The 22633-nt window shown below is 40.0% G+C and overlaps 1 protein-coding gene across 4 annotated transcripts in view; it reads left to right on the forward strand.

Moving 5' to 3' along the window:
* LOC310948860 (myocyte-specific enhancer factor 2A-like) overlaps positions 1 to 22633 on the forward strand; it is a 46013-nt gene that overhangs the window by 14087 nt on the left and 9293 nt on the right. For 3 of the 4 annotated variants that reach the window (XM_083916135.1, XM_083916132.1, XM_083916133.1), the window contains 2 exons: positions 6370 to 6557; positions 11639 to 11842. In XM_083916135.1, coding sequence (XP_083772261.1) covers positions 6504 to 6557; positions 11639 to 11842 — 258 coding nt within the window. In that variant the 5' untranslated portion in view covers positions 6370 to 6503. Of the gene's footprint in view, positions 1 to 5601; positions 5740 to 6369; positions 6558 to 11638; positions 11843 to 22633 lie in introns of those variants that run through there. The other variant, XM_083916134.1, reaches the window with a different exon arrangement.

The raw sequence follows: 22633 nt of genomic DNA on the forward strand, positions 1-22633 counted from the left end.
TGGTGCGTCATGTTCAATGTCGCAAATGATGTGCCTGAGATGACAATAGAGTCACAGAAGTTACCGACAGAGGCATCACGCCGGAAAAGGGGCAAAGTTTAGCGTGTCCACCCAGGTTTCATAGACTTTAGACTTTTCCACTTCAACCGTACAGTTTAAGGGCAGCATGCCGACAGTTAATACACATAAGGACAAACAACAGAAAAAACATTTAGACAGAAATATGGCAGAGTGAGGCTGTAGAGGTTTTTACCTTGGCCTTTTGTTGAGGGCTGCTATGGCTACAGGCACCGGGATTTTGCCATAGCGGGCCCTCTTGCACTTCAGGGACCTAATGGTGAAGTGGCGGTTGAGTGGGTGTCTTTTGTCCTGTACTATTGTCGATGGGATGCGTGTTTCCATCACTGCAGATTAGGGTTGTAAGGTATGGTTTAAAATTTCTATCACCATATAATTTGAGGCATAGAAGGTAACGCTATTATATCACGGTATATCCATTTTGCTTAACATTGCTATATAAATGCTTCTGAATTACTGTACAAATACTGTACTAAAGTACAAGTTTGAGGCTCTAGTTTTTTGAGTATTTTCTTTTCATACTACTTTATATTTCTACTCCACTACAATTCAGTGGGAAATTCAACTTTTCACTTCACTACATTTATCTGATAACTTCAGTTACTAGTAACACACAGGCTTCACAGTGACAGTTGTAAACAAATACTTTTCTCAATACTCTTATTTTCTATTGAATTGCCGGTTTTCTGTGTCAACCTTTTGTTTTTTCAAAAGAGATAGAGACATTGTGGTGATGATTTAACCACAGATTTAACCAGACTGAAACGATTGCAAGAAAAACAACAGACGTAGAGAGGAGTGATGCAGAACAACACAAAGAAGAACGTAGCAAGACAACGCGGAGCACTGTGGCTGCTCGCCTGCAGGAAGAACAAGTCCCCAGATCTCTGGTATTTGATGCATGAGACAGTTGCGCTGAGATGCAAGAGAGGACAGCAGTCAACATTGGCCACTACGGCCAGGAATTAATTTTACCACATAGGGCCGGAGCTGCTGTGCCGGTTGCACGGTAGAGTCAAAATCTATACCATAGCGCAAATTACTACCGTCTATACCGTCTATACCGTCTATAACGTCTATAACGTCGATAACGTCTATAACGTATATACTGTACACCCCTACTGCAGATCGCAGCTGTAGCTGATAAATACCCTTGACTACTGCAGTCATTTGTGCTGGAAATAAATGCAGATTGTATCCTTTCCCATTAACAACAAAATCAAGATGTTAATGGGCGTTAGTAATTTTTTTATCCAGTGGGAAAGGGGATTTAGTGATAGGTGGAAAAACCTATTATTATGTGCTAAAGTGTTGAAAAGCTAATTGGGAGCAATCAATGTCTACAAGAAACTTCAATCCAAAAACGTAAATTTCCCCAGTATCACATGAATGCAGCCTTGAAGAGCCAAAAAGTGACTACGACAAACTGAGTGGCTGAAGTCGCTAAAGTTTTTAACGTCATCTGTTGTCATCTCTTGTCATCTGTTGTCATCTGTTGAGTTTAATGAGGGTCGGTTTAGTTCAAAAGAATACTTTGAGCACACGTTGTGTTACATGAGTAGATCTATACGGTCAATATAAACCTGGAGCCAGCAGCCGTCCAAAATCTAGATTGTCAAAATGTTGTAAATGTTTTTTTAACCTTTGGACAGAGCCAGGCAAACTTTTCCTCCTGCTTCCAGTCTTTATGCGAAGCTATGGTAATGTCTCTTGGCTGTAGCTTTACATGTAACAGATATGAAAGTGGTATTAATCCTCTCATATAAATCTCAACAAGAAAGCAGATAAGGATATTTCCACAGAAGTTTAATTCCACTAATGTGTGTTTATTGTCTTTTTGTCACTTGTTTGTGTAGTGACCTAAACTCACTTTACTTTTGTAGTTAGTGTACGTCAGTTAAGATAATATATTTATGCCCATCTTAATGAGAAAGATGTTCATACGGATGTGTGTGGGAGGAGGTGGTTGGGAGGGGAATTCAATGTATTCTCCTTTTTCCACTGTCAGACAGACAGGTCATGAAACAGGAAGTATTGTAGCTGTTAGGGCTAACAGGATGTTGGCAGTGTAGAGTTTTTCTCTGTGTCATAGCTATGTCCAGTCCTGCTGTCATCATTCTGTGGTAATGAATATGTTTGTATTGCTTGACCATGTGGTCATTTTAAGTCAGACACCCTGCATTTGAACATTTCCAAGTCTCAAATGGGAGGAAGCCGGAGCACCCAGAGGAAACCCACGCAGGCAAAGGCCCCAGCTGGCTGTGGGTCCACTCCAGAACAGTCTTCCCGGGGAAACTGCACCGCTGTTTATATTTCTTAAGAACTGCCCACCAAGTCTAGGTCATGGTCTTCTGTCCCCAACTGAAGATTTGAGGTAATATGAAATTAGGTGCCAAAAGAATGTATCAATCAGTCAATTTACTATCATTATATGCTTTAATCATACAATTTAAATCTAGGAATTATTTTAAAGTAAAAGTTATACATTTTGGTAAATACGCATATTTACTGTCTTACAGAGTTTGATGAAAAGATTGATTTCTCATGTGTGCACTTTACAAAGTCAGGCTAGCTGTTTCCACTTTTTACAGTCTTTAAGCAAAGCTAAGCTAATCATCCTGTCTCCAGTTTAATATTTAACATATAGTATAGGTCTCATATTCCTCTTGACAAAGAGAAAGCCAATAAATCCAGTATATTTCCCTAAATTCCATCTCACGGCTGGGCCACATCTCATGTGAGCAGCACGTGTGCATCGCCAAATGCTCTGTTCGCAGCAAAAAGAGACAGTGAAATGGTCTTTTGACAGTCATATTGACATCATAACAGCACTTTCAATGTGTATATATGTAGAATAGGTCACAAAATGTGATATATACTTTACTCAACACTTTTGTTTCGTTTCCGTGGAGAGAATTTCAGGCGTCTCTGTCTGAAGCAAACATTAATGACATTCATAATGAAATGAAATGAAACATTCTATTATTTATAATCATTTTCAACTCACTGTGGTTTCAGCAAGGTAGCCGTCACGCACTGCTCATGCAGGGTGTGCTGCATAGGCATTAGAGTGGATGTAAAGCATTAGTGAATTTACTGACAGCTATATTAACCATCACACTGTTTTTTAGCAAACAGAAGAAAACATGTTTATTTTCTCATGCTGTCATATGCAACATTCAGCATGCTTTATGTGTGGAAAAATGAAACGCAGCACTATTTACCAAAACAACAAGAAGTGACTATTGTATAGGCATAACAGATACGAAATCCTGTGCAATCCAACCTTGGAAAAGTGTATTTCACACCCTCACAAAGCATGGCCACGCTTCCAAAGATCCACAGGAATTGGATTTCATGGGTGAGATAAAGAGCAGAGCGTTTGGCTGTGAGGTTCGCTTGAGGGGCTTAGCACTTCTTGTTAAGGGTACATCCAGAGAGGCGGGGGGTATATTTTGAAGTTAAAGAGAGGCATTGAGAAGGTCAGAGGCAAGTATAGATTAGAAAGAGTCGTTTCATTGATTTTTTTTCCGGGCTTTTCAGGAAATTAATAAAATAAGAATAGAAGTGATTTTCCAAAATGCTAAATATCTCGGAAATGAATAATAAAATGTGAATACCATTATGTTAAGTTGTTTTTATTTTACACGATACCAAACACATACATCCCTGTATGATCAGAGGAAAATCATGCAGATTGAAGCAGCATGTGAGTCATGTGTAGTTTGCGTTTCAGGCTTTTGAGTCCAGTGTGAGATTGTATAACCAATGGTTTTATTTGAAATTGCTACATATATATTATATCATCTGAAGACACTTGAACATTGGCAAACTGAGGTTTACTTTTCAAAAGAGCCTCGAGAGGATTCAGTCCTGAATTACCATCAAAATGTTTCTAAATTGTTGTGCTCATTGTATTAGGTAAGGTGTGACTTTTCTTCTTGGTGTAATGAAATTACAATACAAAGCTCAGCCTTGTAGATGCTTGTTTGAGTGCTGGTTCCTGCAGCCCGTTGGCTCATCCCGTGGGTTGTATTGATTTTTACGTCGGCAAGATAGAGTTTCTGCCATAGTAACATATTACATCTGCATTGATCAGGACAACTTTGGGATGTTAGATGTAAATGTAGAACAGGCTCCATCGTTGCTTCACAGACTCTGCAGCCTCAGACAGAGATTTATCGTCAAAGACAGAAAATTGCCTATAAACAGTTGGTACATTTGTATTTTTATTTTTGTTGTGTGTATTCTGTATTCAAGCTTCCATTTCTCACCAACATTAGACATCTATTGTCGCTACCATCAAACTGGAGGATCACACCTAAAGGTTTAATGTCATCCCTACTGAAAAAATAAACCAACTGAAATAATAAAGTAGTGGCAGCAGTAGTAGAAATAATATTTCATACTTGCATTGGCAGCATTAACAGTAGTATAGTGGGAGTCCCAGTTTCAGCTTTTTAAACCTGGCAGATGAGAGAGGAGTTTTGAAATGTGATTTAAAATGTTTTAAATTGATTATTCCTAAAGTCAGTGCATGATGTCTTTTAGCAGATCAACACATTGTTATGGACACAATGACTCATTACACCCATATCAGTATTATTACACGAGTGCAAGAAAACGCCTTCTGCTTTTCAAGGATTTTTGCAGAAAGCACCATTGAGTGACTTTACACAGGTACAATGGTTTAACTGATTCCTTAGCAATATTACAGCAAATAAGCTGATCCATTTTTCAAGAATGCGTGCTGAAAGAAATGTCTTTTCCCATGGAAATTGCAGCACAGGAGAGTGATGCTAAGGATTTTTCTCATGTCAAAATATGTGTCTTGCCATCAAATCATCCCGATTGACAGACAGATAAATCCTTGTGACCTTTAAATCCCAAATATGCAAGGAGTCTTTGTTATATTGTGTGCGCTGAACTGCCTGGGCAGGGTCAGCTGTGATCTGGGCTGGTGGAGAACTGTAGGGGTTAGAGAATAGCATGCAGTCTCTTGTAAACCAATTGCCATTATATACAACTTCATTCTAAAATGTTCAAGGACAAAATAATATGAAAATTAAGGGTGAGTGTGCACTCAGTGGGAAGCTTTTAAACAATCACTCAAAGGGAGACCACAATACTATAAAACAACAAAATGCGTTTTAAATAAACATGGGATTTGCTATTTCATTTCTTTATTCTTCCTGTATCTGCTGTATTTAAGTGACTGCCACTCCATTATATGATCTTTTATCGAATGTAGATGTCATTTCAATCAGCATTCAATCACCATCCACTGGTGCATGACAAATGTATTTCTCTCATCTCCCAACCCTGTGAACTGGGTCTGCTGTGGGGGTATTGGTGGCTCAGCTCTGGGATCCACATGCTGCAGTAATCCAGAGAGGGTTAGGATAAAGCCTGGCTTCGCCTCCCTCTCTGCCTCCTCCCAGATCAGATGAGATTAAGAAAAAGCTAAGGAGCTCTGGGGAAAGGCAGGGCTCAGAAACGCTGAGGCTGAGGAGAGGAGGGACACAGCAAAGCAGGTGGGCACTCCTGCAGGAGGAGAAAGCAGGAGAGTCGAGTTCACTCAAGACTGCAGGGCTAAATATCCATGTTGCCGCATGTGAAGGAGTGTTGCTGTGGAGGCGAGTTTGGAGCCAGCTAGACGAGGTGTGTGATGAAGTTGTAGATGCACTAGGTTAACCTTGCATGGTCTTTCTTCGCTGGTGTGTTTTTGAGTTCTTCTTGATGTGTTTATTGTAAATCAAATGGTCACAGATTCCATCCCAAAGCAAAATACGTCTAATGCCAAAATTCCTGCACTCCGCTGTGGCACAAATTCTGGTTCAGATTCCTGGTAGCAGTGCCTTTGGCTTGGTTGTGTATTTTGGTGGGAAACCTGTGGGAAAAGAAGTAGCTGGTGTCTTCATCCGTTTGGGACAAAAGTGAAGACTCATTGCAAGAATGGTCCATCAGGTCATTCTGACACAGAAGAGTGTTCTTGTTGGTTTCACAGTAATGTTTGTACAGAATCATTTGAAATTGTGAGTACAAATTGTCTCCAGAAGCCAGTAAACCTTATAGATGTAATTTATTCATCCATCATTCCTGAACTCTAAGGACAATATCTCTTGTTTACTCCATCCCAGAGTGTAATGATGAGGATATTGCCTTCAGTGCAACGAATCTATGGTCTTTTGTTAAGTGATGCTCTGGTGAACATTCACTATATGATTTACTGAATATACCTGTGTATGCCACTTTTATGTTGACCCCGTCTCTATCTTGTTCTTTTTTCAGTAAGCCATGCCAAACTGATGCTGGAGTAACAGAGTCGACAGTGGAACGATGTTTTAAGGATTGTCTGTTGAACTCTGAACCATCTGGAGCACACTGATATTCTTCTTCAGCTGTTAGAAGAAGTTGTTTTGGCAATGGGGAGGAAGAAGATCCAGATCACCCGGATCGTAGATGAGAGAAACCGACAGGTCGGTGTCTCCTTCCATCATCTCAGTTTACATCTCAGCCATTTAGTTGTATGCTTTGTGCAGCTTGTCACTAGCCGATCTGTACCGGCAACCTGATCCGTTTTTAACCTATGACCTGACCAGTGGGCTATCCTGACCCTAACCACTTTATGCCTAACCGTAACCATCTGAGCACGTGCGTATAAGGGATCAGGGTTTTGGTATGGATCGGGCAGCCACACACCTTCTCCTGACAATCATTTCTTCAGTCTTCTGTACCACAACATACATCCATACAAAAACACTGTATGTTTCTTCCGTGGTAAACTACATCTAGAGACAATTTGGGAACTCTTTGGTTGTTATGTTCTGCTCAGATCACAACAAGGGATATCCCTGTTTTTAAAGATCCAAAGGAGCATCAACTACTAGCAGAGCTTTACATTTTAAAAGTAGTCCTATAGTTTCCTATATGAAGACTAAATATTATATGTGCCAGTATTGATCATGAACACATTCTTTACAAAAGGCACCCCTCAAGGAGCCTTCTGTGGATCCTCTTTGTTTTCAATCTAAAAAACTCCTAAAGATTCTTCAAAGCAATTTTACTCTTGAGAGTGCAGCGGTCACAGCTGGTGGCAAGGGCAGTAATTTGGGGTTAGCTGGGTCCGGACGGCACCCTGTCATTAGCAGGGTGGGTCAGTGTTAGGGACACACAGTGGCCTTTTCTCCTCACCGTCTCCTTGCACAGCCACACTGCTGCCCACTGGAATCCTTCTCCGTCTGTCTTCTCTATATATATCACCCCCAACAGCACAACAAATACCAGCCTGTCTGGAAGGAAGGCGCAGACTCTTGAAATAGGGATGTGGCTGGAAAATAAATATCTGGGATGATGTTTATATTTGATGTTTGGTTGTCTTGGCCAGAGCCTTTTTAGATAGACACTGCTTTAGCTGTCGGTGTGTAAATTTAGCTTCCTGTACTCTATTTTGGGAAGTTGGCTTGTGTTCTTTTATCTTTGAAATGCATCAAGTGTTTTCAGCTGTTTTTTTGCTTTTTCAAACTATCACACTTTTGCAGACAAAGCAGAATATATATAATAATGACAGTGGAAAGATCAACCATGATACAGCAGCCATCAGACGTCATACATGTACTCTAAAAAAAGGAACAAGGCAGTTTTTGGTTATCTCTTTTTTAGAAAAGTATTTGCAAGTCAAGCTCAAGAAATAATGAACAGAATTTACAACATAATTTAAGAGATAACTGTTTAAAAAAACAAAATAAGCTGCGTTCATTTTACCACTCTGATCAGATGTTGTTACTCTAATGAGATGCATTCAGTGACCACTACTGTACCAAATTCGTCTGGCATTTGTGCAAATGTTCAGCTTGGTTGAACATGAACTCAACTGGCCAACTGATGAAGTCTTTACACCCTAACTGGAAGTTGTGATGTTGCAGGAGTTCTAACATCTTGGCAAAAGCAAATTAAACTGCACTGGAGACAAACGTGACATTATATCAGCCTCATTGGGAACATTTTTAAATGTTTTAAGAAGATATGCTTTTATGACCAAATAGGAGACTAAATCAGTGAGCAGCACGTCCTACCTTATCATGTGCTATAAAATGTAAAAAGCCACAGTGTTATCATGTATTTAGTGGTACTTTCCGCAGTTCTGTGGGGCTGGAAGTGGCTGGAAGTCACCATGCTTTAGCTTATGAAGGCTATGGTTTCCACTCTGCATATGCCAGTTATCTCACTTCCAGTGAGGCCCACTTTGGAGGAAGCATAATTTCTTACAAGGAGGTCAGTGCTCAGAAGTTGCAGCAGATTGAGGGGATATTTGAATTCCCAGTGATGGTGAAGTGATGCTATGGAAAGTAATCATATGTAGGATGCCAAGGTACAGAGGGATTTCTTTCTTCATTTCAGGAGCATATAAGAGTAGAGTGAAGAGTAGAACAGCATGGGTGTGGATTTGAGGGATTCTCAGTCAGAGTAGAGCCCCGAGTGATACGGAATATTTGAGCCCAATACCGGGGAAGATTTAACTGATTAACTGATCCATATGGTGGCCGAATAAATCTTTTCTATGGAGATGTTGCACCGATGTGACAAAGGTACTCAGAGGGCTGGTTTCTTAAACAAATAACTTTAATAAAGAATATGTTTTATTATACATTATATAATATAATGTATTGTCAACCAATTCTAGAAATTGACAGAGAAAAAAACAGAGTAAATAAATAATAATAAAATAAATAGCGAAATGAACTGCTTAATGTCAGTCAATTTGCTGAGCATTGAAATAAAGAATACATACATTTTTTATTTGAAATAGATAAATAAACTGTTTAGTATCAGTCACTTTACTGACCATTGAAATAAAGAATACATAAAAAATAAAACAAAGAGCTAAATAAATTCTTAATCATCTCAAGCATTGTTTATCTATTATATAAAGAATCATTATATATCATCATCATATATTTAGATTTATATTATATTTTCTGTAAAAAAGCTTTTCATATCGGCACATATATATATGTATTATATATTGACACCCTTATTTATGTATTTGGGGTTTATTTGATAGGGACAGATACAGTGTAAATAGACAAACTGAGAACAGCTATCCAATGCAAGTATCCTAGTGTTTATAGCGGATGCTAATTCATATGTCTTTGATAGGTCAATATTGGCTGCTAAAATATCTAAATCTGAGCATCTGCTTAGAATCTAAATTACTTGTGTAAGTGCTAAAGTTCTCTAATATTGCAATTGTAGTTCATTTAACTATTTATGTTTCTTATTGGTTATATTGAAGAAGCAACTTGATCATAAACTGCTGATACAGCGCCTTTGCCTGACTGTGTTTGAGCTGCAGAGCTGTGAACGTGTGGAAATGTAAGAACATGAAATATAAGAAGGACCAATACGCCTGATACTCTGCATGGCTGGAAGTCTTGGAGGTGTGAGAAGGTGTGAAGGCATGAGTCACCATCCCAGAGGCTATGACAGGAGAAGGACCCGCACAGATACATAGAGATGACTCACTGTAGGGAGGTAGCTGCATATCAGGAAAGTGATGAGAGTATGATTGATGTGTGACCTGTACACGCCAAGCATTTCATTTCAATGGTAGAGGTGCATGTAATGGGTTTAGGGAAAATGGAGGTTTCAGAAGTGCTTCACAGTACAATATTACACTGTATGCTTGGAGTGGTGGTTAGTTTTATCACTCCAAGAAAGGTTTACTGACAGTATGTGAACTTCCAAGGAAGGTGATTACAATCAAGGCTGAACAGCTTGATAGTAATCATTAAGGGAGGAGAAACATTACTCAGTGGCTTTCCCCACCCACTCAAGAAGTGGAAGTCAATTCCCAGGTTACTGACACCTTCTTTTAGGAAACCCCCTCCCTCTTCCCTTGCTGTGTGACACATTTTGAATCCCTTTTCTCATCTCTGATTCTGTCACCAATTAACTGTATTTCGATGTCAGTTGATTTTGTGTAAGTAGCTCGTGCTACCGCTGTGGCTCAGCGGCTCATTGTCAGTTATTTTGGGTAAAAGCAGCTGCCTAAAAATGAACCCACCCCTATCTATAAAGCATTATTATTGTATGCCACCCTTTTTTTAAGAGAGTTGAGGGTCAGGGTGGGATCTTCAGGGGAAGATGGCAGGTCAACAGTAGAAACCTGAAGATGAATTTGAGATGCAGCTCAGTACTGTAAAGGTTTTCTAGTCATAAATTAGTATTTAAGAGCTCCAATATACCACATTAAGACACCTAGACGTTGAGGAACACCATAGAAAAATCCATACTGTGATTAAGGATAAACTTTTGACATTTGGAGATTTCTGTTAGAATTGTCAGTGATTGAATAGTGAGCACTTGTGTTCTGGAAACTGCTCAGAAACACCTTTATTGTCAATCTACCTGGGAAAGCCATAACTCGTCCTAATGACCTAGGTCTTTAGTTTGTGGTTGTAAAGTTTCATGAGGCTGTGATTATCATAGAGGTCACAACAGTTTTACATTTTATAAAAAAATGCTCTCACTACAATTAAATGGCTGCTATGGGGATTAACATCATCACACATGAATACAGTTGGGCAGAAATATTCAAATAGACTATTGAAGAACTGGCTAAAACCACAATTTGAACTGAAGGAGAGAAATTTCATTTTTTAAGTGGGCATTTCTATAAAGGGTCTAACCGTGGAGCATTATGATGCCACCTCCAAACAAGTTGTTTGGTACTAGTGCATTCCTTAGATCTTCTAGTTTCTATCTCTCAAACCCAGCCTAGCAGCCTCCAAGAGTGAAAAAGTTGGCAGGGCAATGAAAGGGGTTAATCTTGTGCCAGCTCAGAATATGCTTTTAGGTCATAGGAAATGCAACTGATCTTGTTTCAAGATAGTCTTGAAAATCCCTCCGTTGTTGAACTTAAGTTTTACCGTTGTTCTCCCAAGTTCATGTTCAGACCTTTTATTTATCCCACAGGGGCAATTGCTTCTACCGCAGTGGCCATAAAAACCAGTACAGGGCAAGACACACAAGATAAAAAAAAAAACGACGATAATAAAAACACATATAAATACAAGAGTAAAAGGTGAATACATAAGCAAAAGTTTGAATATAAGTGAAAAAGAACAGAGAAACAGGCACGGTTGGAGATGAGCCAATGCCAGCTGTATTTTACAGAGTTGAGCAGTGAAATGGTATGAAAGAGAATTTATAAGTTTGGGTTTGAGGTGGGAACCAGAAGGCAGGAACCTAAATTCCAAGTGCAGGGGATGGGTACTGTCAGATATAATTCTTCCTTCTAACAACTGTTTGTTGTACAGTTCATATAGATTTTTCTGATGAGCGATCATAATTTGGCTGCTGACTTTTATCACCCTGCAAGTAAACTGCTTGTCAGTTGAAAATGTGCCTCCGAGCAATGACCGAATTGTATGATCCTCCTAGGGTCACAACTTATAAACGGCAAACTCCTCCTGCTGTAGTTCTTCCCTTGTCTTTTTGGGGGACAGGAGTGGATATTGAAGAAAAGTAGATTGATCTTCAGTTTCTGTCTTCTTAGGTGACCTTCATGAAGAGGAAGTTTGGTCTGATGAAGAAGGCCTATGAGCTGAGCGTTCTGTGTGACTGTGAAATCGCCCTCATCATCTTCAACAGCTCCAACAAACTGTTCCAGTATGCCAGCACAGACATGGACAAAGTCCTCCTGAAGTACACGGAGTATAACGAGCCCCATGAGAGCAGAACCAACTCTGACATTGTCGAGGTGAGTGACACCGTAATTTAGGTCAAATGGTCTTTTCATGCCTTAATATCAGTGCTAGGGTTGTGATTGGAGAGCTTTGGCCTGATAAAATATGGTAGTCATTCCAGTCTTATTACTGTACAGTTAGTGTTTTTACTTTTTTATTTGATGATCTGTCTAAGCTTATTATGTAAACAGTGTTGTCAGTGCCAGCTAAATGCAAATATGCAGCACATTCAACAGCCTATTTTGCGTAAACAATTGTGAAATGGTTCAAAGGCTATGATATTTGAAATATTTTGTCATTTGATTGTGTAGGAGAGTGAAAGGTGAACCTATACATTTTTAAAGGCATTAGGGGTTTTTGTCACAACAACAAATACAAATATGACGAAGGTCTGTAAGGCATGCTCTAAAATTGATATCACAATATCATTTGAAACATAATATATATAAGACGGTAATAGTATTATATGAATGTATCTTTAAATTTCGATACTGTACTAAAGAACAAGCTTGAGGCTCATGTTTTTTTACTTGATTATTGTCGTTTTATGCTACTTTTTACTTCTACTTCACTACAATTCAGTGGGAAATATTCTGCTTTTTACTCCACTACATTTATCTGATAACTTAAGTTACTAGTTACTTTACCAATTTTAGATTTTTGCTTCACACAGATATACAGTCGTATATCCAGTATAGTAACACACAGGCTTCACCGTGACAGCTTCACAGTGACAAATACTTATCTGTTCATTGGCTGTTAAATTGCGGGTTTTCTGTGTCAAACTTTCGTATTTGCAAAAGAGAAAGAGAAAGTAGGTCGACACATCGTGATGGGGATTTAACCAGACTGAAACGATTGCAAGATCAACAACAGTCTGAGAGGAGTGATGAAGAAGCACACGAAGAACGTAGCGGGAGTTCAGGGAAGTGCATGAAGCAAGTCCCCCAGCAGGTCGCTATTTGACATGCTGAGACTGTGTTGCGCGGAAATGCCATAACACATTATACTTGCAGGGTACTTGCATAAAAATCTGACTTAAGAAGAGGGTCCAAAAAGAGTTTCTGATTACAAAGAGTCATTTTTAGGGATGAGATAAAGTTGATAAAGAAGGTATGGGGGGTATATGTCTTATTTATATATATATATACATTATAATCATGTTTTTTTTTTAGGATATTTCTTTGATTCAGCACGCATCTCATTGGGTATATGCATGTCTTTATTTATGAAAAGATATAAACATGAAACTAACAAATGGCTGTAATGGCAGAACATCTTCCCTGTCAGACTTTCAGTGTGTCTTGTCTTGTTTACTGTGTGACATACAGCAAATGGATGCAACTAATATTGAAGACTGAGATTTTCCCATCATGAATTTTCAGGAAATAGATTCATGGTTGGCTGGTCTTCCAACTTTGGATATGAATAAATAAATCATTTGTGAGACGTTAGTTTTGCGTTAACACACAGCAGTCCAAGCTGGCCTACCAGAGACATAAATGTTTTCAGGCACAAGATAAGATCCAGCCGTTCACTAGTTCTGTGGAGTCCTGTTGTTGCATCATGGTCCCTGAGCAGCGATGTCCTGTCTCTCACAGCACGTACTCATTGCAGCTGCCATTAAAGATGAATGGCCATCGTGACTCACTTTGTGGCTGTTTATGTAAGCCGACTCTCAAACGTATCCCTCCCAAGCAAATCTAACATTGTGTCTCATGGGGAATAAGACGGGGGTGAACGGGAACATGCATGTGAAACAGTAAAACCTCTCCCAGGACCACAATGTTGAATGCTGGATCACCCTCTCAGATGTGGCAACAGTAGCGGTAAAGGTTGTTAACATGCGTCATTTCTATCGCCCATAATGATTCTAAATAGCATGTGTGGTCTCCTGCTCTAAGCTACAAGCAGACACCTGTGTTGGCTCTTTAAGCCAGTAGCCGGCCTTGATTTGCCTGCTTTGAGCCCTCATTTGTTTTTTCCCCGCACGTATCAGACATACAAGGCAAACATGGTTGAAACAAAGCCTGGGAAGTGAGAGTCCATTTGCAACATTCAAGTATGTAATTTGACTATGTGTGAAAGTAAACCGACTTCCAATGCCGTGACGGACCGGCAGAAAGCTTCGTTGGATTCATTGTCATTGTTTGATGGAACATGATGTTTGCTAGTCTACATATCCAGCATACGCTTTATCGCTTAAAATGAAGCTTAAATAAAGGTGGGATCATTTGAAATTGAAATTTGAATTCTCCTCACTTATATAATCATAATATTGCAGTTTTTGCTGGGTGTCTTTTCGTTTAGAATAGAATCAGCTTGCCACCATTAGTGTTGTAGAGGAATAGTTTGACATTTGGGGGAAATACACTTATTCACTTTCTTGCTGAGAGTTTGATGAGAAGATGGATGGATGGGGCTGCAACAGCAATATGTAACATGTAACATGTTAATGAGCTTTAGAGGTGCTTGTGTTAGCTTTTGAAAGTGCCAGTGCAGGGCTGCTTCATATTTACTGTACAGATACAGGAGGGGTATCAGTCTCAGTGTTGCCAACAGAGCAACTTTCTCCCTAAATGTGACGACTTTTTATACCCTTTTAGACCCTTTTTGCGCCTGCCGACTCTTCTCTCTTCAGTGGTATCACCAATATTTCTCTGAATATTCTCTCAGTGGCTTTGACTTTTGGAGAGACCGACTGTTGAGTTAATAAGGAGAGAGCAGCAGCACGTTCAGTTGTTCTGTCACGAGCCAGGCAGAAATGTGTTTGAGCTGTGAATGTCTGTATCTAATGGAACTGTTTTTCCCCTCAAAATACACAGGCTCTACTCCACGGTCTTGATTCTTTCTATCACAGACTCCCTGTTGTTCTATGTTCCTTCACAGGCCCTCAGATCATCTACTGCTAGCTTGCTAGAGAGCCATAACCCTACCCAAAGGAAAATTGCAGATGCAGCTCTTTTCAATTGTGCTCCCAAATTATGGACATCCTTACCCAAAAACATCAGGCTTGGTCGAAACCTTTGTGCTTCTTTAAACGTAAAGCACTTTGAGCTGCATTTTGTATGAAAGCTGCTCTAGAAATAAAGTTAATAATTGTTATTATTGTTCTTATTCATGACACTTGAGTTCCACAGTTTATACAACTCCCTTCCTAAAAACTATTGGTAGATTTAGATGCATACGGATATGATTCGGATTATGATTTCTTAGCAATCCTGCCATTTAATTTCAGTGTGACTTTAAGCAACAATAGTCTTTTGAAATACACTATAAAGATCTGTCTACATACACAGGAGACCCAAAATGAAGCTGGATGCCAGGAAGACGCTTTTTTTTATAGGGCGATGGTCTGCCAGCTAAAACAACTACCAAGTCAGCCAACTGGTCAGCTCATCTCACTGACAGATTACTTTTGTCATAATAATGAGACAGGTTTGTGTGCAGCGGAGTTGAGTTTCAACAACAACAGAGCAGCCATCCAAGGTACTGTATGCAATGCAGTCCTTTCAGCCTGCAGAGTCCAGAGATAAATGAGAACCATGACAGAAAATTAAAACTACAACACACTGAAACCCGACACTGTGGCATACAACACAGCGGTGGATTTGGTTTAGTGCGAGTCAAATATGATAGGATGCTTCACAGAAAATCAGTCTGTAGCAACTGCTTGGACTGGCCTTTGGAAGTGTGTGAGCTTATCTGCCACAGATGTGTCGAATCACATCTCAAACATTATTCTTAGCCTACAGGGCAATCACCCAACTGGAAAAGACTCTCTCCGGGGAAAATAAGGGGGCCTTATTTTATCTTTGATGCAGCCCCAACAGCAACAAGACATCACTCTCACATGTTAAGACGCTTAACGTTGCAGCTCGTGCCTCATGGTGGCAATGATCCACATGCCTCTGGAGATCCACTAAAGCCGACTTTGACATTTGAGATGATAAGGAGACACACACTCTCAGGTCCTTTTAAAAGACACTTTAAGATAGTTGCCAGTGCCCAGACATGATGTAGTGGTTTAAACCAGCATCTGTGGAGCCACATATAGCCCAGTGGGACCAAATCCCACTAGACCCTTCTCTCCTGAGTCCACTCTGTGTCCCACTGTGCCCTCACACTGTCTATTCTCTAAAGAAAATGACTGCTTTTTATAGGAGCTGTACCGCACCGATATTTAAACTGTAAAGCTACCTGAGAATGGTGTGAAACATTTAAAGAAACTGGAGTGGTCACATAATTAGTACCAGCTGTCCTCTTCCCTCCACTTGGATTGTAAGGTCAAGCAGAGTTCACACCTGAATCAGAGTAGAGTAACAAACTCCTGATGCTGAGCAAAAAAAAAAAAACTTTCCATCCGTCGTAATTTGGCTCATATCAGTAATAATGACTGCTGAGTCATTTTGTGTTGAATATCAAAGCTGTAATGCTGCATTTTGCTGTGGAGCTGCGTCAACTTACCCCCTGTTTTAAACTCGGACGTCATGTGTTGTCAGCATTCATGCAACACTGAAGCGAGTGTATGTAAATAAATATATTTATTCAGAAAAAAACAGACTTGAAGTGTAAATAAACGATTCAGGACGTGTTTATGCCTGTGAGACGCAGCTGAGACGTGAGTTTGCACGGAGCCGTTGCAGACAGCTGAACAGATAAAAATGAGAGCCTATCTGTTTTCTGTTGTAAATGTGACAAAAAGCTTTACACAGACACATTCCGTTCATAGCATACTTTTGTGAGATACTTATCTCAATACAGGTTATGTACTTTCCTGTGATACCTACAGTAGATGGCTGTCGACGCGTCCCCAGTTTGGAGAAGCAAATACAAGTACTGACGAGACAAGGGCAGCAGTTAAACCTAAGTTGGCCACCTAAAATATAAGCATTACAATGTAATGGGTTATAAGTATTGGGTTTTTTTCTAAAAATCTACTCAAGTAAGAGCGAAGTATGCTGCATTTAAACTCCTCTGAATTTTAATAAAGTTCAGTACAAGGAAACGAAAACTTACTACTCACCTTAGACTGTAGGTAACACACTGACTCTGGATAAGTACCTCATGCAACCCCGCTTGAAAAGATCAGAGCTATCCCTTTACTCTGTACAACCTAATTAGTATATTGGAACATCAAACTCCTGCAGTTGGCATTTAATGGCTGAAAATAAACCACAGAATGATTTTTCCAAACATCCTTTGGTGATGGAGCCGAAGTTTTTGTTGGAGTTCTGCAAGAATGTAGTAAACATGACGTGACAAGTGTGTGTTTTACATTTTCCTTTTTACATTGTAAAAGCAGGAGGTGTGTGTGTGTGTGTGTGTGTGTGTGTGTGTGTGTGTGTGTGTGTGTGTGTGTGTGTGTGTGTGTGTGTGTGTGTGTGTGTGTGTGTGTGTGTGTGTGTGTGTGTGTGTGTGTGTGTGTGTGTGTGTGTGTGTGTGTGTGTGTGTGTGTGTGTGTGTGTGTGTGTGTGTGTGTGTGTGTGTGTGTGTGTGTGTGTGTGTGTCTCTTTACCACCTGTCGTTTTGACTAATTGCTGCCACTGCTACACAGTACCTAACATAATGTACCATTCTAACAAAATGGCTTAATTGTCAAAGGATCCACTAAACAAACTGACTGACAGCTCTAAGGAAAGCATGTCCTGAGTTGAACAAACCCTGCGTGTGTCCTTAAACTGGCCCGCTTGATGTTTTCTGGCGTGTGGAAATAACCAGCCATTGAATTGAGTGTGTGACTTCTCTAAGTGGTCACCAGTTGTTAAAATGTATTTTGAAGCCTGTGGTGAAAATAGACTTGCAAGTGTGTGTTCAAAGCTCCTAATAACTACCAGTGTCTGAGAATGTGGGCAGAGGACATGTGGTGGACAGACAGCTGGCTGTTGTGTTGGTTTGTCCTTTTCAGGATATGACATGTAATGTAATGATAAGCTGAAATGAGATGATGGATACCAGAGGAGTGATGTCATCTCACAGGCTCGCATGATAAGATTTCATTTTTTACATTAACTCCTGTACTGAAGTCCAGGTGCTGTAGATTAACATCCATCAATTCATCCGTCCAAGTTCTAAAGCCGTCCGTCCAAGTTCTAAACCTCCGGAACATTGCCAAGTCCGTGTTTCATCTTGATTTACAATTTAATGTGATGCATTAGACGGTTTGAATTTCAATATGTGAAATTTGCCATCACAAAATGTTTTTTTTTTTATGTGTGGCTGTAGTAGTTGTAGAGCTTAATGCCTATGCTCGCCACCTGTGACCACACCCATCTGTCATTGAAAATGGCCAGCCCTTATTATATACAACTTTAAGCCCTATTATAATTTAAACGGGTGAATTGTATGAAAACCTTGTACAGTAGTCATGAACAAGAAAATTTGCTCAAGAGGCTAAAACTGTTTTAAAGTGAAATCATCCCAGGCAAATACACTCATCAAATAAGCTATTGAGACAATATTTTTTGTGTAACAACTAATAACAGAGAAATCCGGTATAGTCCCCAACAGCCGAATGCGGCTAACACTGATTAGCTCGAGGCACCAGGTTGAAGACATTAAAACGGATTTTTTAACCACTAATACTGCTCAAAATAACACCAAACCTCTGCAGTACCATGATAAGAGTCCCTACACATAAAACAAAGCACCAATGGGCTCCTTACTTGTGGATTGCATTTGGTAATCGACTTCAATGGACTTTACTATCAGTGCGTTTACATGCACATCAGTAAGCAGAAAATGGTCTTTCCCCGGTTAAGGGAATAATCAGGCTACTGAAGTTCCTCTGGTAAACATGAGCAGGGGTTAAATGGGAAAATGATGGAGTAACTCGACTTCCAGTACAGTAGGTGGCACTCAGCCAACATACAGCTGGACTGAATAAAGCTTTTTTTCCGGTTCACCTTTGTCAAAATCACAAATGGCCGACTTTTGGACAGAGTTGCGACCGAAACAGGTCTTCTTGGTAGTGATGTTACTTGCCGTTGCATAGTCCTCTCTTAGTTTAAACCTCTATTATTGTTTTTTTTCACGTTGTTTTCGGCGCTGTTGCTTCCTGGTTTATTCTATTTCCGGGTCAAAAGTTTTATGTGTAAGGACTCTCATCATGTAACTGCAGAGCTTTGGTGTTATCATGAGCAGTATTAGTCATTAAAAAATCTGTTTTAATGCCTACACCCTACTGCCCGAGCTAATCAGTGTTAGCAACATAACATTAATTACTGTTAGCGGCTGGATTTCTCCGCTAATGGTTGTTACACCAAAAAATTGTCTCGATGGCTTATTTGATGAGTATTTGCCGGAAAAGACTCTGGGATGATTTTACGCCGGAATTTCACTTTAATTTGTACCAGGCTGTAAACATGTTTATTTCTGCTGTAAAGTTGGACATTTTAATATGAGGGGGGATTGACTGTCTTTCGGGCCCAGCCTCAAGTGGAAAGTAACTTGGACCCCAAAAAGTTAAAAGTAAAAAAGTGATAATATGTCAGTGTTGTGTATATATCTTGTTTCCGCTGCCCCCAACTGGCCAATCAGCTCATGAAAATTAAAATGTTAATTGCTTGACACAATATTTAAAGTCCCCCTTCTCTCAAAAAAGTGTTTTTCTTTTCTGTCCTCTAAGATGTCTGACATTGACTTTAGTGACTTGTTCCAAAGTTTGTCACAAGAGGTGTTTTCTCTTTCCTCTCCTGAAGGAGGAGATTTCTGTGCACTTCTCTGCAATTTGAAATTCAAACATATTCCGGGCAAGCTTTAGTTGGCATGTCACTCATCCATAAACCAACGCTGTCTAATATGTGAATCACAATTTAATGAGTGAAAGACTTCGACACAACAACGGCAACGAAACCTGAGCGGACTGCGCAGGCACAAGCAGCGGTTGGCAGGGCGAAGCCAGGTGTAGAAAAATTGAGAAACAGCAGTTGTGCTTTCTGTCCCTTGTGTGAGTTTTCTTCTTTTCTGTGTGGGGAAATCCTGCTAAACAAAATATGACTCATAGCAGAGTAAATTTGAAATACTTTAAAACCAGTGGCGGCCGCTGGTTTTTCAAGGAGGGGAAGCTCATTTTTCCGGCCTACATCATAAATGTGTTTGTTTATTTATATGTAAATTCTACCCCTCTTTCCTTTTCAAGATAATGATCTGTGACCTTGTCGTACAAACTAGGCGTCATTTCCAGGGACTTCACCAGTGTCCTCTCAATGGCAGCAGAGCTAGGCTGCTTAAACGGCCTTGGCCCAGCTGGAGCTGCTGCACCAGGCTACTGAAGTGTGACCGCCTGTGAGCGTGAGTGATCGTGACGGGGGGAGAAGCTCCGCAGCTGTCGCTGCTCGTTGGGGAGAGAAACCGCAGAGTGACAGAACAGAGTCGCCAAACAGAATGAAAAACTTGAAAAATGCTCTGCTGGATGTTTATTCTTAAAGATCGCTGATTCGCTCATTTAGCTGTCAATCAAAAAAGGTTTCTGCCTCAGACAGCTCATCCAATCATCATGCAGAAGCCGAGCGTCCGGGCCAGCCCACTGCCCCATAGACCCCGATGGACGGGACAAAAGCCCAGCATTTATCCAATGAGCGCCTAGTTTGGCTGCAATCCGCTCTACGCTTCCCCATTGAAGTCAGTAGAAGCTGAGCGTCCGACTGTGTAAAGCGCTGTGGCGATGTGGGAATGAATAAGAAGGACGTTGCACTGGTTACCTGTGATAAGTAGCAGATTCTGAACAAAAGATGAAGGCTTTCTACTGCGTATTTTGTCAATGAAATGTACACACAGCAGTACATATTTCACCACTTTTTTATAATTTTTTTCGGTGACATTTTAGGGGAAGCTGAGCTTTCCTTGCAGCCACTGAACGTGTCTGGAGTGGGACTTTAAGAAACCTGTAACCGATGCTTCCATGCTTAAAACGGCAGCTTCATGCCTAACTGCATCTTTTACCCTAAACTGAACCTAAATGTAATTCTGACCTGAGCTGATGTTCAGATCAGGATCGTCCTTCCTCACAGCAGCATTCTCTCTACCAGGATTGCCTTTCTGCAGTGGTGTTGATATTTGTCCCAGCTGTGCTGCTGACAGTGATATGATCCTCTACAGATTTGTTTGTGATAATGAATCTCATATCTCTGTGGTACTCAGGGATGCATTAACCGCCAACGTTTTAACTTTTATTTCCCTGTCTATCCGCCATACACCACCATAAACACCCATCCAAACTCTCAAAGTTTTTCAGGCTGGCTACAAAAATATCTGCTTACTCTAGTCCATTGTGTTTAGAAGGCTGCTGTGATGACTAAAACTGTGATGTGGAGCAGCGTCTCTCTAGAGGAACACTACTGTTGATATGTGCACCACTCAGACCGGCTTTGTATCTGTCACACTGCTACAAAGCTCATGAAGGCAAACAAAGCTGTCAGACACTCAAGAGAAGAAGAACAATGCATGCTCTGTATAGGCAGACGATATTTAGCAAAAGCATGAATGTAACTGCCCGGCTATATTTTACATGCAAAACATGAATGCATTTTACAAAGACAGCTAGGCCATTATTATTGTGATCCACAAAATATTGAAAATGATTTGCCTCAGATCAGTAACTCCCAGAGAATAATCTGAGTAGTTCAGTGTGTTGCTGAAGAGCATTTAACCTCCTGCAAATCAAAGTCTCTGTGTTTCTGCGTTTGGTTATGAACCAGACACTAACAAGGTTGTTTTTTTTAATGTTGTTGTCAAATGATTGACACATCACAAAGTGTTTCCTTATCCTTACTGTATTGAGAATTCCAGCGAAGACCTCAGCAGGATGTAAATATGGCTAGTGTTTGGGAAGTATCTTTGTACTGTGAAGCTTAGGCCTGTCACTATAACGAACTTTGCTACGCGATAAATTGTCCCAGAAATTACTGCGATTAGCGAAAATATTGTCGTTTTGAGACCATTTTCAACCGATATAATGATAATAACATAATAATGCAAGTACATCCTTTCATAGATCAATAAACGTTTATTTCTAAAGAATATTTAACACTATAACCGGAAGACATTTTAAATATCCAATATAAATAAACAAAACAACCAATAACAATACATGAAATGGACTCTCGGTCTATTTGAACACATTGGTGTTTAGTTGCTACTGTTTTACAACAAATGCGACATACTCCGTAGAAAGTGGTTCACCATTTGGTTTGAACCCAAAGTGCTCCCCCAGGGCAGCTGTCACGTTTGGCTTTGAAAACCAATTCCATCTTTGTTTTTATACCTCCAGATCTCAACTAGCGTGTCCTCTAACTTACTACTCACAGGGCTTTCCTGCTGCAGAAAAACGGAAAAATGGAAATTATTGCGGCTGGCAAAGTAATCGAGAGACGGGCCTAGTGAAGCTCTTGAGAATCAAAACGGGTTTCTAGTCGTGTTAGTGAGCCGTTGTCCCTCTTGCTCTTTAACCACATATTTGATAGGGAGCAACAGGAACCATACACATCCTTTGTTCTGCAATACCACAGCTTAAGACACACACATTTGTTATTAGACAGTAATACTGTTTAAGTTTAAACCAATCAGTTTGACTGTTTTTAAATCTGTGAAGAGCTTTTTTTTTTCATAATCTTTATTTCTGTCTAATATCTTTAACGGATTTCTTTGTGAGAAAAACACTGAACCCATGTGTTTCAAAGCTCTATGTTCTTTCTCTGTAAAATGTATTATATTTTAGACATTGTGGTCTGTAATGAATGACTTTTCCATCAGGAAGAATTTATAAAGAATTTTAATAGATATGTAAATCATTTTTAACAAACTGG

The sequence above is a fragment of the Echiichthys vipera genome (assembly GCF_963691815.1).
Source record: "Echiichthys vipera genome assembly, chromosome: 1".
Taxonomy (NCBI): Eukaryota; Metazoa; Chordata; class Actinopteri; order Perciformes; family Trachinidae; genus Echiichthys; species Echiichthys vipera.